General features: G+C 32.6%; 18 protein-coding genes across 18 annotated transcripts; 7 read left to right on the forward strand and 11 right to left on the reverse strand. All coding sequences in view use genetic code 6, as the record gives it.

The window, feature by feature from the left end:
- Positions 1–33: 33 nt before the first annotated feature.
- Positions 34–1,434, reverse strand: SS50377_20967 (Galactokinase; the record flags this gene model as incomplete). Its single annotated transcript, XM_067904904.1, has 1 exon — positions 34–1,434. The coding sequence occupies one exon, from the start codon at positions 1,432–1,434 to the stop codon at positions 34–36; it is 1,401 nt and encodes a 466-aa protein (XP_067768386.1).
- Positions 1,435–1,489: 55 nt separating this feature from the next.
- SS50377_20968 (uncharacterized protein) lies at positions 1,490–2,542 on the reverse strand (the record flags this gene model as incomplete). The annotated part of the gene is made up of 1 exon (XM_067904905.1): positions 1,490–2,542. The coding sequence occupies one exon, from the start codon at positions 2,540–2,542 to the stop codon at positions 1,490–1,492; it is 1,053 nt and encodes a 350-aa protein (XP_067768387.1).
- Positions 2,543–2,682: 140 nt separating this feature from the next.
- On the reverse strand, positions 2,683–2,982 carry SS50377_20969 (uncharacterized protein; the record flags this gene model as incomplete). The annotated part of the gene is made up of 1 exon (XM_067904906.1): positions 2,683–2,982. One exon carries the CDS (start codon positions 2,980–2,982, stop codon positions 2,683–2,685), a length of 300 nt encoding a protein of 99 aa, XP_067768388.1.
- A 108-nt stretch (positions 2,983–3,090) lies between these two features.
- On the forward strand, positions 3,091–4,266 carry SS50377_20970 (Adenylyl cyclase-associated protein; the record flags this gene model as incomplete). Its single annotated transcript, XM_067904907.1, has 1 exon — positions 3,091–4,266. The coding sequence occupies one exon, from the start codon at positions 3,091–3,093 to the stop codon at positions 4,264–4,266; it is 1,176 nt and encodes a 391-aa protein (XP_067768389.1).
- Positions 4,267–5,010: 744 nt separating this feature from the next.
- SS50377_20971 (Exonuclease family protein) lies at positions 5,011–6,204 on the forward strand (the record flags this gene model as incomplete). Its single annotated transcript, XM_067904908.1, has 1 exon — positions 5,011–6,204. One exon carries the CDS (start codon positions 5,011–5,013, stop codon positions 6,202–6,204), a length of 1,194 nt encoding a protein of 397 aa, XP_067768390.1.
- A 40-nt stretch (positions 6,205–6,244) lies between these two features.
- On the reverse strand, positions 6,245–6,868 carry SS50377_20972 (uncharacterized protein; the record flags this gene model as incomplete). The annotated part of the gene is made up of 1 exon (XM_067904909.1): positions 6,245–6,868. The coding sequence occupies one exon, from the start codon at positions 6,866–6,868 to the stop codon at positions 6,245–6,247; it is 624 nt and encodes a 207-aa protein (XP_067768391.1).
- A 244-nt stretch (positions 6,869–7,112) lies between these two features.
- Positions 7,113–7,667, reverse strand: SS50377_20973 (RWD domain-containing protein; the record flags this gene model as incomplete). The annotated part of the gene is made up of 1 exon (XM_067904910.1): positions 7,113–7,667. The coding sequence occupies one exon, from the start codon at positions 7,665–7,667 to the stop codon at positions 7,113–7,115; it is 555 nt and encodes a 184-aa protein (XP_067768392.1).
- A 70-nt stretch (positions 7,668–7,737) lies between these two features.
- Positions 7,738–8,313, reverse strand: SS50377_20974 (uncharacterized protein; the record flags this gene model as incomplete). The annotated part of the gene is made up of 1 exon (XM_067904911.1): positions 7,738–8,313. One exon carries the CDS (start codon positions 8,311–8,313, stop codon positions 7,738–7,740), a length of 576 nt encoding a protein of 191 aa, XP_067768393.1.
- A 94-nt stretch (positions 8,314–8,407) lies between these two features.
- On the forward strand, positions 8,408–8,893 carry SS50377_20975 (Bet3-like protein; the record flags this gene model as incomplete). The annotated part of the gene is made up of 1 exon (XM_067904912.1): positions 8,408–8,893. The coding sequence occupies one exon, from the start codon at positions 8,408–8,410 to the stop codon at positions 8,891–8,893; it is 486 nt and encodes a 161-aa protein (XP_067768394.1).
- A 12-nt stretch (positions 8,894–8,905) lies between these two features.
- SS50377_20976 (Trafficking protein particle complex subunit 3) lies at positions 8,906–9,403 on the reverse strand (the record flags this gene model as incomplete). The annotated part of the gene is made up of 1 exon (XM_067904913.1): positions 8,906–9,403. One exon carries the CDS (start codon positions 9,401–9,403, stop codon positions 8,906–8,908), a length of 498 nt encoding a protein of 165 aa, XP_067768395.1.
- Positions 9,404–9,493: 90 nt separating this feature from the next.
- On the reverse strand, positions 9,494–9,934 carry SS50377_20977 (uncharacterized protein; the record flags this gene model as incomplete). Its single annotated transcript, XM_067904914.1, has 1 exon — positions 9,494–9,934. One exon carries the CDS (start codon positions 9,932–9,934, stop codon positions 9,494–9,496), a length of 441 nt encoding a protein of 146 aa, XP_067768396.1.
- A 125-nt stretch (positions 9,935–10,059) lies between these two features.
- SS50377_20978 (uncharacterized protein) lies at positions 10,060–10,482 on the reverse strand (the record flags this gene model as incomplete). The annotated part of the gene is made up of 1 exon (XM_067904915.1): positions 10,060–10,482. One exon carries the CDS (start codon positions 10,480–10,482, stop codon positions 10,060–10,062), a length of 423 nt encoding a protein of 140 aa, XP_067768397.1.
- Positions 10,483–10,542: 60 nt separating this feature from the next.
- Positions 10,543–11,154, forward strand: SS50377_20979 (uncharacterized protein; the record flags this gene model as incomplete). The annotated part of the gene is made up of 1 exon (XM_067904916.1): positions 10,543–11,154. The coding sequence occupies one exon, from the start codon at positions 10,543–10,545 to the stop codon at positions 11,152–11,154; it is 612 nt and encodes a 203-aa protein (XP_067768398.1).
- A 16-nt stretch (positions 11,155–11,170) lies between these two features.
- Positions 11,171–13,057, reverse strand: SS50377_20980 (Kinase, AGC NDR; the record flags this gene model as incomplete). The annotated part of the gene is made up of 1 exon (XM_067904917.1): positions 11,171–13,057. The coding sequence occupies one exon, from the start codon at positions 13,055–13,057 to the stop codon at positions 11,171–11,173; it is 1,887 nt and encodes a 628-aa protein (XP_067768399.1).
- Positions 13,058–13,149: 92 nt separating this feature from the next.
- On the forward strand, positions 13,150–13,440 carry SS50377_20981 (uncharacterized protein; the record flags this gene model as incomplete). The annotated part of the gene is made up of 1 exon (XM_067904918.1): positions 13,150–13,440. The coding sequence occupies one exon, from the start codon at positions 13,150–13,152 to the stop codon at positions 13,438–13,440; it is 291 nt and encodes a 96-aa protein (XP_067768400.1).
- A 21-nt stretch (positions 13,441–13,461) lies between these two features.
- Positions 13,462–14,073, reverse strand: SS50377_20982 (uncharacterized protein; the record flags this gene model as incomplete). The annotated part of the gene is made up of 1 exon (XM_067904919.1): positions 13,462–14,073. The coding sequence occupies one exon, from the start codon at positions 14,071–14,073 to the stop codon at positions 13,462–13,464; it is 612 nt and encodes a 203-aa protein (XP_067768401.1).
- Positions 14,074–14,133: 60 nt separating this feature from the next.
- On the forward strand, positions 14,134–14,556 carry SS50377_20983 (uncharacterized protein; the record flags this gene model as incomplete). Its single annotated transcript, XM_067904920.1, has 1 exon — positions 14,134–14,556. The coding sequence occupies one exon, from the start codon at positions 14,134–14,136 to the stop codon at positions 14,554–14,556; it is 423 nt and encodes a 140-aa protein (XP_067768402.1).
- Positions 14,557–14,681: 125 nt separating this feature from the next.
- SS50377_20984 (uncharacterized protein) lies at positions 14,682–15,122 on the forward strand (the record flags this gene model as incomplete). Its single annotated transcript, XM_067904921.1, has 1 exon — positions 14,682–15,122. The coding sequence occupies one exon, from the start codon at positions 14,682–14,684 to the stop codon at positions 15,120–15,122; it is 441 nt and encodes a 146-aa protein (XP_067768403.1).
- Between the last annotated feature and the right edge of the window lies 1 nt (position 15,123).

Here is a 15,123-nt window from a genome sequence, read left to right on the forward strand (position 1 = left end):
GCCCAACTATACCAAAAACCCAATAAAAATCGCTCAAACATCCAAATAGCCCCCACACTCACCGCAGCCGGTCATGAAGTAGCCGCCCTGCTTCAAATCCTTAGCAGCGTAAAACTCGTCCATCTGCCCCATGAAGTTCTCGGCGTCCTGGACGTGCAGGAGCGCGATCGCATTTCCGCCCAAACCGACGCCGCAGAGATGCGCACAGAACGCGCCCGCAGCCCTGGCAGCCTTCACGACCTCATCGAGCTGGAAGCAGGAGCACTCGAAGTGCGTTTTCAGGCTCTCCTGGGAGTCGTTTATCTGCTCAGAAATCTGCGTTAGCGCCCACTCCGGCGTGTCCAAACACGACAGCGCCTTCTGGAACTGAATCGCTCTGTATGCCTCGGAAAAGACGTGCAGGGCGCGTGGCCGCACCGAAAGCGTGAAATTTTCAGAAATTTTTCCGCTTTCTCCGAGCAAATTCTGGCCGTTTTGGGTGAAAATTTGGTCGAAAAAGCTCTCGAAAGACTCGAATTTGAGCAGATTTTGGAGCTCTTTGAGCGAGATTTTTTCGGGTAGTTCCTGGGCCAGACAGAGCATTCCTGAGGGGCCGAATTTGCCGTACAGCGCTTGTGTGGAGGGGAGGGGAAGGATGGAGTGGAAATCTGTTTTCTGGGCCGTCAAAATGCAGGAAACTGCAATGATTTCGGCGGTTCTGAGATTCTTGAAATCTGTCAAAACACGTCGGTTCTGGGTCGTGAGACTGCTCAAACAGGCGCAAACGACGCCTGGAATGAACTCTAAGAATTCACTTTCAATTTGGTTTTCCACTCCTTTGAAAATTTGTATCTTTCCTTTTTAACTCGTAAGTATGACTTTAGCGTCGTTCGGATTAGCGGTTTTGAATGTGGATTTTTCAATGTCAAAAACGGATTTTGCAAGAAGTTTAGGATTAATTATTTCAGTTTAAAATGTTAAAAATGCAAGTGCTGAAGCGCAAATAAGCGAAGTTGATGCAGCCAAGTTAGCTTAAACAGGGAGATTTGAGCTAAAAATGAGCGTTATGGTCCCAGAGAGGTCTAAGTTAGATGTAGAGCGAGCCGCTAAAAGACCTAATTTAACATATAATGGCCAAGCAATAATAGTAGAATCAATATCATTATTATATTAAAATGAGGAGTTTTCATATTTTTCGTCTAAATTGATGATTCTAACGATGTTTTCTCCTTCTTGATGTGCTACAGCAACACTAATATCTGTTTCTGTAGCGATTGATGCCGTTTAGTAGCCGTTATAATCAGTATGCTCAGCTATAATATTGATACGGCCAGGTGTTCTAACAAAAGTTTTGATAGTGAGATTAAGTTAATCAACTTTTTATTATAGTAGAGTATACCTCTATTAATTGGTTTCTACGTCTGAGTAAACATATTCAATTTTTGTGGCGCTCATTCAACTTTAGGAAAGAGTAAATTAAGCAAAATTAGTAATATTATATAAATTCACATCAAATATAGCTTCTAAGGTTGCTTTCAAGTAAACCCTTTCTAAAGTCGTCAATTGTTTGCTCCAGTTCATTTTTGATGGTTATTAAAGCCTTTTCAGTATAATTTTCCTCTATTTTCATACATAAATCGCATATTTTTACCACGTGTTTTTAACAAAAAATAGTAGGAAATAAAAAATTAAAAACATCGTTTATTTCGATTTTTTAAATTGCAAATTCACTTTAAAGTGAAATTGCTAAAATAGTCTACTTCATATTAAATATAACGCTAAATATTCGTTTACTGAGACATATAAACCCATTTAACTTCTACTTAATTCCTTATAACACACAAAATAAGTCTTTCAAGAACACTAACCTAACTCTTTCACTATCACTAATATGTAATGCTTAATAAATAATCTTAGATAGTTCTTTGTGTAAACCAAATGTAAAATAACGAATTATTGAAAACTCTTACTTTGAGTCAAATTACGGGTTTCCCAACTCTACTAAACTTGCCTGTTTGTATATTTCTAGTAGAACTTTTTATCTACTCGAGTCTGGTAATACAGCACTCATAAGTCCTTTCTTTAACTCTTAGAAAATGGGCGCTATTTTCATTAGTTCATAAACTGGCACAGGGAGAGAAAGATCAAAGTTGTTATTAAGATATTACTTTTAAGCATTGATAACATAATTTTTTATATTTATAGTATTAAATAATTCCGATTTTAATAAATACTGGATAAAGTCGACACACTCTTTTATTTATATATTTATCAACATAAAAGCTGGAAGTTATACTGTGAAGTGATGATTAGCAAATGGTAATAGTGAGGATATATAATTAAGTATAAATGAATTTCTAATTTATGAGTTAAGCAGGTTGAGTGTTTCTGAAGTTCTAACCTGAGTTTCAGCTTAAATCAAGTTAAGTGTTTTTGATTCTGATGTAGATAGAGGTAGCTTATCTAGCAAAACATTATCAGCATTATTAAAATTATGATTTCTAGAAAAATATGTTATTTGGTGTTCATAAGGATACTTTTCCGTAATAATATGCTCTAGCATTATTTTATAAATTATATTCTATGGAATATATAAATTAAAATATTTTTTAAATATGGAACGTACTTTGTAAGTTTTATTTATGAATAGTTAGTTAGTCCATTGATATATTAAATACAAGATAAAATATAGATATATACAAATCATGACAACAATTTAACAACATTTTCAAAAACGGTCAATAGTTCTTCTTTGTTTAAATCAGGTTAGCCGCCTTATATAATAAGTTCATCGCATTGTACTTAATTCAATATCATTTTAGACAAAATTGAATATGAACTACCACATTCTCCATAAACTACGTCAAAGTTATGAATTTTCTTATTTAAAGACGAAGTAGCCATATTATAAAAACATTCTGTTTTAGTGAATGCTAAGTATATTGTATTCCGGAAAACTTAAATAAACCCCTTAAAATCATTTTAGAAATCAATCTGAATCATTGTAAAGGAAAGTATTAATTATATATCATAATAAAAATATGTAATTAATATATGTTTAAATTATTATATTCTTTTATTAGTATTTACAAAATCACACTTCATACAATCATGGATAAACTTGAAAATTTACTTGTCCGTTTAGAGTCTGCAGTTACTACTATAGAATTATCAGCAAAAGGAGAACTAGTCGCTGATAATCAGGCATAAGTAATAACAGCGTTGTAAAAGTTAATTACGGGATTTACTAAAGATTTTATCACACTTTCAGTACGTGTTGGCACAACTGTAGGTAAAACAACCGAAATTGTTTGCTAGGCTTTAGAAATAGGTCTCAAACTTGTTACAGAGATTTACAATCGCTTACCGCTCGTAGAATCATAAATTAACGATTTTTATACTCCATTAACTAGCATATGTAAATATCCTAGACCTCCTTTAGATCACTAAGATAACTTTTGCAAAGCTTTAGAAAAAATACCAGACTTATTTTTCTTTATTACTGATAATAGACCTACTGATTGGGTTAAGGAAGCTGTCAGCTCCGTTGAGTTCTACAATAATAGAGTAATTACATCTAAAAAACATGAACTGTCATAAGAATGGTCTTCAAAACTTACTGCATTTTTAAAATCTATAGTATCTGTAATTGATACTGAATTTTAGAATAGAAAAATACGTTTTGTAGGGTCAGCTGGCGCTTAGTCTTTACCAGTCCCTTAAATACATACATCGCCAGATGTGTAATAATAAGTATAATAAAAATCGCAGTAGCCATAACAGTCGAAACCTAAACCTCCTTCAAACGTATTTTAAGAAGATAGAAATCTCCATGCAATAGATAACTAAATATCTGGAACTATAGAAATTGATGGTCAGTTTAAGCATTCCGTATTCATTAGTAACTGCTCTAATACCAATATTATAATCAAAGGTAAGATAAACTCAGTTACTATAAATCAATCCTCTAATACTGCTGTTTTGTTATAATCTTGTATATCATAAGTTGATATCATTAGGTCAGATAACATTAGAGTATAAGTATCCTCATTTTCTCCCACCTTTAATATTGAGAATTGTGACACAATTAAGTTATTTTTACATTAAAACTGTAAGGACAGTGAAATTTTGACCTATTATGCAAGTGGAATTAAAATTATTGAACTCGTTGAAGTTGATGGTGAGTTCATGGGCGGTGAGAATGAAGTTGATCTTCCTAGTCATTTCTAACATCAGTGGAGTGGTAAAGGTGTAAAAACACAGGCTGTAGAGGCATGTGGTGAATGAAATACTGGTTTTCTATCTAGATTGTCTCATATTTTATCTAAGTCGCCTGAAAAATTATGATTATATCTTATCACTTTAATTGCTTATAAATATAACTAATAGCAATTTAATATACTATTTATTAAATATTTATTAAAATACATTTAATTTTAATATAAAACTCTGTCTATGAGTTTGAAAAGAAGATTTTGATATTATGACTTATTAATGTTAAAAATAATAATTTCTATACGGTAACAAAATTATAATATAGAAAGCCAAAATCTACTATTCATCACTAAGTCTATTTTGATCTTTAATTTTTAAAATAGGAAAAGGTATATGAGTTATGTTTAAATTTAACTGAAAATAGTTATTTTCTTTCAATTATTTGCATAAATCTTTTGTTAATACTTGTTTATAGCTCTTAATATTTAAAACTCGTTTTTCAATTGTTTCTGAATATGCAAAACTATCAATTAATAATATCGGTTGCATATTCCAATAAAATTAACATGTTCTAGATGGACTGACTGTGTTTAACGAAATTTGATGTTAATAATTTCTGAAATATAATCATGATTATATTTTTGGTGAATTTAAAAGATAAAATAATATTTTGTAACTAAGATGGATTATAAATCTCTGTAATTTTGTTAAGGTTTTGAAATAATTTAGCGTTTTAAAAATAATATTATAATATTTATGCTTTGTATTATAATAATATTATATTGTTTTTTACATTTCCTCCATTTTGTATATAAAATGGGAGTTAAATCCCTTTTACAACAAATACCAGGACCTTAGTTTTTAACAGTAAAGCGATTATAAAATATGCGTCTCGCAATAGATGGTCATTGTATCCTTCACAGGTGTTGTATGTTCGCAGCAAAAAGTATACTAATACATAACGACATTAGCTCTACTGTTAAGTACGTAATATCTTATTTAGAAACATTATTAGAATTCGCATCAAAAAGATCAATTTTAATATTTGATGGGGGATGTCTGCCTTCTAAAGATGCTACAATGCAAACTAGATAAGACAATAAAATATTTCATTTAGCTGAAGCTAAAAAACTTTTAAACTTAGGAAAATCACCAGGAGACCATTTAATAAAAGCATTCTCAATAAACTCAAGTTAACTTTCTCGTATTTAAGTGGCTTTGTAATAAGTATTTCCAGATTTAGTTATATTTCAAAGCCCGTGTGAAGCAGATGCATAACTCGCATTTTTAATTAATTCTAATCTTGCGGATGCAGTTGTAACAATTGATTCAGATCTCCTACTTTACGGTCCTAAATATGCTATTTTTAAATTTGATTAAAAAACTGGTGATATTGATTTTTTTGAGAACGAAAATATCTATACATAAAAATTATAAGGAAAGGATTTTATTTATCTTCAAAAATTAGCTGTGTTAGCAGGCTGTGACTATGTTCCTAACCTTAAAGGTGCTGGATGGGTCAAAATTTGGAAAGTAATTAAAGAAACCAATGGAAATTTATTGTAGTGCCTTACTTTGCTGGGTGACACTAAAGGTGTTACTTTACCTGATAATTACATTAGTCTTAACCATGTAGCTTTTGATGTACTTAAAGCGCTATTAACTTTTCGTTATCATGTAATATATGATCCTATTTCATAGGTTTTTAGATCAATGTATGAGGTTTCTTAAGAAGATTAAAAACTACTATAAATTATGGGAAATAAATTTTTTGGTACTGAAAATGATGATTAAGACTATTGTTTCAAATTTGTAACGGGGGGATTGTAGGAAGATCTCGATGTCAAGGAAGTTTAAAAAGTATTGAAATAGTTTGCTTAAGATTCGTTAAATATTGTTCATAAACTTCCGAAACTACCTAGTATTTTTGATTTATTATAAATATAAAATATCCATGATGGCGTAATATCAGGTGAAGGTTTCAGTTTTGATTTAACTGTTTATTAATGATTTTATTATTTTGCTATAATAAAATTTTATATAGAATCACTCAATATCGCATACTATAATAAAAATTTATATCTGCCTAAGAATCTTTCATCATTTAGTTTAATTTTTTCATCTTCTTTTAAATTAATAAATATTCTTAATCTATTTTTTCAGTCTACAAAGTTATTTCCTTTATAAATATTGATTATTTATGCAGTTTATGTTATAAAACATTAAGTTTATTAACAAATTTAGATTCTTCTAAAATTTCATCATTAATTTCTGATAGATTATACGTGTATGAAACCTCAAGTTTTTATTCTTTAATATCAGGAAATAAGTCTACCAGCAATTCTTTCTTTTGAGGAGTCCTAGCGGTTAAAAATGAATTTTATATATCTTTCGAGCTTATATTTACACTGTTAAGATTTAGTTTGGTCACAAGGTTCCGACCTTTGAATAATTTCACGTGATTTATTGTGTTTATCATTTTAAAAAGAGAAATATAATAATAATTAATAATAATTTAGTTTAACTATATTGATAAATAAATAAATTTTTATCTGAATTAGCACGCTCTGGTAAATTAATTTAGAAGAAACTGGTTTTATTTTGAAAACTGTTTTTTAAAATACTTAATACTAGTTACAGTTTAATAATATATTTATATATTATGCTACTTCATAAAATTGTATAAGCTTGAGGTAGTTTTTATTGACAAAATATTAGTAATCTAACACTAGTTTCACAGAAATATTAAACAAACATTAGCATTCTGCTGTTGTTAACAAAACTAAAAATTATCCTAAAATAAGTAGCGTGCATAGGTTAAACTTATTTTGATGGAAAAATTTCTAATAGTTTAGCTAACACTAACATGCAAATTTCACCCAAACTATGAATAAATGCTATATTAAAAATATTAAAAATCAATCCTCGATAATCTATTCAGATTCTTTTTCCTTCCAGATCTCATATCCAGTTAAACGGGGATGAATTTGATGTTACCACATATCCTCTTCAATGAGCGTTATCTAATGCTCCTTAACGTATAACGAAAACCATTCATTATATGCTTCTTTTGTACATGGTTTTCCAGGCATTAATCCGTGGTTAATTTCAACTTATTAATCTTCTTGTGATTATTCTGAATCCTCTGACATTTCTGGAACAAAGTTATCCTCATCAACAGAGGATACTAGTTAATAAATATAGCCCTAAACATCATTAAGAAATTAATATTATAAAGATAGCAATCTATGTATCAAAGATTTTGTGAGACCATCATTCAAGCCAACGGGTTAAATTTCGATAATGAGAGGCTCATTAGGATATTAAGGTGTAAACGTGATATTATAATCAAATTTACAATTATAGAAATTAGATTCGTATGTAAATTTTATGCTATCTTCTTCATACAAATCAAATGTTTCATAAAATATAGACTACAAAGCCATTGATTCCATTTCAGCTATTTCATTCATTTTAATAGAAAAGGAATGTATTATGTTCTATAATTATATTCTTATAGAGGTGAGTTAAATATAAACATATTCACTTTTTAATTTAACCATATTTGGAATGCATTGGTGATCGATTTTTTGAGTTATCTGTGTATAAAGAATTTAGAATACCAATTTTATTTGTCTTCTACATAGCTTTCCACTTTGGGGCTCCAATTAGCTCCGTTAATTTTTTAAAATTTTATTCGTCATCAACTTTTTTCTTATCTTTAGGCTCAATAAACTACAACGTCTGATCTTAGCTAACATATAAGTTTATATCACTTTCAAATAGATTTTATGTTTTTGGGATATTTTTTTATTGGACCGAAAACAAAGAATCATTATTTTCATATGGAATATAGCTTACATCTAAAGGATTTTTGAGTTCAAGACAACTTGTTTTTGGTGATTCTTTTGAATTCTATTATGAAGACATATCTATTTCATTTTGCGATTTTTATGATTTTCTTGAGACTTTTATTTAAGACTATACATTAACTGACATAGGAATTTATTTTATAACTTGCTATATGGGTTTTGGTTGCATAGCTTTAGTCCCCGTTCTTGAAATAGGACTTAAAACTTATTGTGGACGCTATGTTAGCTATTTTTGCGGATTCATCATTTTAATAGTATTATAATAAATAAGAATTATTCATATATTTTTATAAATAAAAAATTATAACTTAAAATATATATAAGATTTATAAATTTATAAAATGGATTAATTTACATCTTTGTTTTATGGAGCTATCGTTTCATAAATTTTAGAAGATGTATAAGATCCTGTGGAGACAACTAAGATATTACATAAGTTAGGTTAATAGATGGGTGAAAAAATGGCGGATTATTATTTTACAATGGTTTTACTAAATAACTAGGATTTACCTTAATGTAAATAATTTATATAAACATCTGATGGAGTAGTATAGTATTTGTCATTTATATTAGGTGTTAGTTGCATTGTTTCTTCGTAGGAAGAATTATCGTATTAAATTAAACTAGAAGAGAATCCTTTTGAGTCTTTTGTTAAAGTTCCAAATTAACTTACGGGTCTATGTTATTCCACTGTTATTCCAGGGGCAATTTCAGGAGCATTAAAAGCTGTCGGATGGAGTGCAACAAGTTCAATTATATAGAAGGATAGTTCATGGATAATAGATGTAAAAAGAACTAGCTCTGTGTTGGACATAGCTGGGAAGTGATGGTTCGGGTACTCACACGGCCAGCTCCTCGACGATTTCGGCGGTTTTGGTAATCGTTAATGTGTCCTGCTCGAAGGTCACCACAGTGGCCCAACCCAGCGTTGTAAGCGCACCCTGCACGGCACCGCACATGATACTATCTGGCTTGATACTATTAAGATGTCTTGGGAGCACCATCTCTGCTGTAATGGGATTACTCTTGATAGAGATCACCATTACCGTCTGTGTCGCACTGAGCAGGGATATGCCATCTTCACCTGAAGATACGTCCTTTATAGAACTTGAAAACTATGTCAAGAAATATCGCATGGCGAGAGCAATACCGTTTCCAGCATTTTCGAAACTACGACAGCTAGTAGGGACCTGTGACAGGAAAATCTCGACAAGTCTGGCGCCGAGTCCCTCTCCCATGATCGTCAGCTGCTAGTTGATCTCTTGAACATCTTGTAAGTTGGCGACAGTCTGCTGGAGTACTGCACCGAGAATTATTGAGGGAATCGAACCATTCATTTTGGCTTTGGAATGGAGGATCTTGCGTCGTTAGCGCTACTGGAGATAAACCGAATGTCCCCTTAGATCTTAGCCACGTTGCCCCATTTTTCAGGGAGTATCGCAACCGTGCAAAAGGGTCTCATACATCTCATCCAGCAGATCGGGTCGCTACCACATGCGCTGCACCAGTAGGTAGCGTTCATCGAGTAGCTGAAGCTAGCGAACGAGAAGAACGTTAATGCAGCACTGGAGTGGAAGAAACATGCCAACCACACAGAGAGAGCATGTGGTACCCTGTATGCGCAGAACGTAGAATTGAAGGTCCAGGTTCGCGCACTGAAATAGGAGCTAACCCTGTCCACCGCGGCATAGATGACATAATAGAGCGAGATACCTCCAGAGAACGTACTACTGTAATCGTAATAGTAGGCTGTTAGCCATATCGGGCTTAACCTCTCCAACTCCCTCGAAATTAGTATCGAGCCAGAAGAGACAGAGGAAGTAACCCAAATAATAACAATCACTCGAAAGTCTCCCCTTATGGCACATCACTCACCAAAGTTAATAGACGCACCATAGCTATTGACAAACAGCATTATTTAAGGGGACGACGGGAACAGTATAGTTTGCTTCTTAAATGAGAACCTAGCGCACGCGAAGCCTGACTATAGTGATCACTCCGACACAGATTATGGTACAGTGGTTCTGTTCAACGAACCTATGTATGGATAACACCTGGAGGACTTCTGATTTTCCAGATCTTGTAAAAACTAGAAACCCTAGCGAGCATAATTTTATCCAATGATCACGACCTCCTCGAAACCCTTTATCACATCCTACGGGGAAATAATTGTAGTTTCTCTAGTGATTTCAGTGATTATTAACATACAAAGCCTCAAAGGTGGCTTCATTTGCGACGTTACCATTGTATAATATATCGTTATTAAACCGCGCAAGGGCGTACGTGGTAGCACAATACTTGGTAGTATGTGTTCTTGATCAGTGCTAATTATAAACATATAGGAACAAAATAATATTGGTCCGAATATTCTAGGACAGATTTCGAGTAACGTGGCTATCATAAGGAGTTTTAACATTATGTGGGTTAGTAATATATTTATATCATAATATAACCGATTCTAACTATAATTATTTTAATGAACTTAAGTTCGGATGATTCTAGCCAAGAGTAGGAAGCACCACAATCTTTTGACTTAGCTTCTGAAGCACCAGTAGTACCAAACCCGTTGGTTTCTTTGCAGTCTCCACCAGCGATTAATTTAAATGAGTCATCTTCTGATACAGTCATTACTGCACCTTTACCGCCACCAATTATTCCACTTCCACCGCCACCAATTGAGATAACAATATAACCTCCAGTTACTTTGCCTTAAATTCCACTGCCAGTTCAACCACGACGCCTCGTTGATCCGATTCGAGAACGAAAACCATCTCCTAAACGCTGGGGTCTTGCATATACTGAGATTTAAGAGACACGATTAGCTCTCTAGGATCATTCGTCGACAGTTTTTCCAACCTCCTACATTAAAGTAAAAGCATTTAGCTTAGGGATGCGAGATCCAAGTGATTAAGTATTAAATCAAGCCAGCTTTGTTGTATAGGGTGTAGTTGAGTCTCTTTTATTAGGTATTTAAAGTGGAGATGTGACAGCTAAGGCGCTTCATACTTAAAAAGAGAAGCTAGGTATTTAAACTACAGAGGATTTTTTGCTCTACTGCATTAGCAATGGGCTGGTAAACGGAAAATGATAATTCAAATAAATAGTCACTATTCTTCTATATTTATTTTTTTATCAAATATATGCAATCTTGGAGTTGTGTCTTACGCATCATCCCAAGCTAATCCTGTATAATCTAATCCAACGAAGCTTGTTTATTATTTTATAGGAATTGATTACTATATTTATGCTGCACATATATTAAGTTTAAATTATGAAATTTTCTCTACTTGAAACTAGTCTTTATCGTCATAAATGCTTTTAACAAAATCATTACTAGATTCAGATATATCCAGCTCGTCTTCATCAATGTATTTTTAGACCATATTTAGTGTAGATCCTTATCTATTAGATCTCATACATTCTGCGTTAATAGAGATTTAACCAGATTTTACAGTTGTTGTGATGGTTTCAAAGTCAGGATCGGCAGTAGGTTTCCATGGAGGTTAAATATTCATTAATAAATTATAATATGGTATAATAGGTACATCATCATAAATATGTGGACTATTCGCTTACTATTATTGAACTATTAATTTTATGCTATTATTCTAGAAATTAATTATATCATGTAAAGGAACTCCTAGTGTGAAAAATTTATGTGTTAGCAATTATTCTAAATTAAAAGATCTTCCAAGTCTCTTATCTGGCGAACTTAGTAATTATGTAATCAAATCATAAGCGTCATCAGGTATATCTAATTAGGCAGGTATAAAACTTTAATAAGTATTTAGTGTTAGATTTTAAATAAGCTGTTCTTAAGTTTCAGCATTAACAGCTTATTCCCCAGTAAGCATTTCGTATAAAATACACCCCAACGCCCAAAAATCTATAAATTTACCATATATATTCTATCTAAATTATTCTGGTGACATATAATTTAAGCTTCCTACTATATTATTCGTGCCCTCATCAAAATAATAAATACTTTACTCAGATTAGTTAGTCTCTATAAGTTCTTTTGCAAAACCAAAATCAGCTAACATAACATGTCCAGTATCACTAAGCAGAAAATTTTATGGCTTTAAATCTCTATGAATAAATGACTATTAGTTATTAATAATTGTACTAAACTCAAGTTATTATTTATTACTAGCATCTTCTTCTATAATATCACTAACCTAACTTTAAGAATCTGCAATATCACAAAATGTTAGTGCGAGATTATTTTTTCTGTCTATAATATAACTTTCAGAGTCAAACGCAGCTTGACTAAGTCTTGATTTACGAATTTACTCAATTTCATGAACATATGATCTATTTGAATCTGACTTGGTAGTGGAAACACAAGAGTTAGGATCATCTGTAAATGACTATGCTGAATGTAATTGCTTAATAAACTCAACCTGATTAAAGTTTAAAATTTTAGAGACATCAGTTCCATGTAAAGTTAATACACCTGATAACATTTCTGCAAAATAGAATCTAGTCCATGAAAGTGGTAAAGCACCACATTAATCTAATAAATTACTGAAATCAGATCCTGAAGCATAATCCATAACAAAATATAAGTCATTGTCTGTTTAAAATGCATAATATAATTTCACAACAAATGGTGATTAAAAATTAAGCATGACTGTACGCTCGGTTCGAATTCTAACACCATCTTAAGGATTTGATATTTTTTATTTAGATATAACCTTCATCGCATAAATTTTTCCTGTCTAAATATGTAATACTAAATAAACTATAGAATATGACCCTTTACCTATCTATTTAATTATTTAAAAATCGCTTGTTGTGACTCCAACACGTTTAGACCTTAATAGTAATGTTTCTCTGGCAATTGTTATTTAAATTAAATCATCTTTCACATATTACTCACATTCATACGAAAGAATATCATTTAACCTGGTTTCTTTATCTTTAAGAAACAATTTTTACTATTTCAACCACTCGTGAATGTAGCCTTTAAAAATGATACTTTCAGTCATTTAAATTGGTTATAAGTATGATATATTATTAAAATATTATATTTAACTATATAAACTTAATATATAAATATAAAATAATTAAAATAGGTTAAATGAATACTTAAGAAAAGCTTAGTTAGCTGGAGTTTTTACGCCCATTCAGTTAATTTTAAACAAAGACTTATAAATAAGACCACACAATGAGAAATTATATAAAATAAGAGTGTACATTAGCTAACAGTTAATCATTTTAACGATCTTTTTTGCCATCTTTAGGAAATATTACATGCTCAATGATAACTGACAGATAAAAGCGATAACTTAATTATGATTAAGAATTATAGGTTTAAAAGAAAAGGAATAGTTATATTTTTACATTTTTTAAAAAAGAAATTGGCTAGTGAAAGTTTCAAATATGTGAATTATCATTTTCCGTTTACCAGCCCATTGCTAATGCAGTAGAGCAAAAAATCCTCTGTAGTTTAAATACCTAGCTTCTCTTTTTAAGTATGAAGCGCCTTAGCTGTCACATCTCCACTTTAAATACCTAATAAAAGAGACTCAACTACACCCTATACAACAAAGCTGGCTTGATTTAATACTTAATCACTTGGATCTCGCATCCCTAAGCTAAATGCTTTTACTTTAATGTAGGAGGTTGGAAAAACTGTCGACGAATGATCCTAGAGAGCTAATCGTGTCTCTTAAATCTCAGTATATGCAAGACCCCAGCGTTTAGGAGATGGTTTTCGTTCTCGAATCGGATCAACGAGGCGTCGTGGTTGAACTGGCAGTGGAATTTAAGGCAAAGTAACTGGAGGTTATATTGTTATCTCAATTGGTGGCGGTGGAAGTGGAATAATTGGTGGCGGTAAAGGTGCAGTAATGACTGTATCAGAAGATGACTCATTTAAATTAATCGCTGGTGGAGACTGCAAAGAAACCAACGGGTTTGGTACTACTGGTGCTTCAGAAGCTAAGTCAAAAGATTGTGGTGCTTCCTACTCTTGGCTAGAATCATCCGAACTTAAGTTCATTAAAATAATTATAGTTAGAATCGGTTATATTATGATATAAATATATTACTAACCCACATAATGTTAAAACTCCTTATGATAGCCACGTTACTCGAAATCTGTCCTAGAATATTCGGACCAATATTATTTTGTTCCTATATGTTTATAATTAGCACTGATCAAGAACACATACTACCAAGTATTGTGCTACCACGTACGCCCTTGCGCGGTTTAATAACGATATATTATACAATGGTAACGTCGCAAATGAAGCCACCTTTGAGGCTTTGTATGTTAATAATCACTGAAATCACTAGAGAAACTACAATTATTTCCCCGTAGGATGTGATAAAGGGTTTCGAGGAGGTCGTGATCATTGGATAAAATTATGCTCGCTAGGGTTTCTAGTTTTTACAAGATCTGGAAAATCAGAAGTCCTCCAGGTGTTATCCATACATAGGTTCGTTGAACAGAACCACTGTACCATAATCTGTGTCGGAGTGATCACTATAGTCAGGCTTCGCGTGCGCTAGGTTCTCATTTAAGAAGCAAACTATACTGTTCCCGTCGTCCCCTTAAATAATGCTGTTTGTCAATAGCTATGGTGCGTCTATTAACTTTGGTGAGTGATGTGCCATAAGGGGAGACTTTCGAGTGATTGTTATTATTTGGGTTACTTCCTCTGTCTCTTCTGGCTCGATACTAATTTCGAGGGAGTTGGAGAGGTTAAGCCCGATATGGCTAACAGCCTACTATTACGATTACAGTAGTACGTTCTCTGGAGGTATCTCGCTCTATTATGTCATCTATGCCGCGGTGGACAGGGTTAGCTCCTATTTCAGTGCGCGAACCTGGACCTTCAATTCTACGTTCTGCGCATACAGGGTACCACATGCTCTCTCTGTGTGGTTGGCATGTTTCTTCCACTCCAGTGCTGCATTAACGTTCTTCTCGTTCGCTAGCTTCAGCTACTCGATGAACGCTACCTACTGGTGCAGCGCATGTGGTAGCGACCCGATCTGCTGGATGAGATGTATGAGACCCTTTTGCACGGTTGCGATACTCCCTGAA

Source organism: Spironucleus salmonicida, chromosome 1 (assembly GCF_000497125.1).
Source record: "Spironucleus salmonicida strain ATCC 50377 chromosome 1, whole genome shotgun sequence".
NCBI classification, from domain to species: domain Eukaryota; phylum Fornicata; order Diplomonadida; family Hexamitidae; genus Spironucleus; species Spironucleus salmonicida.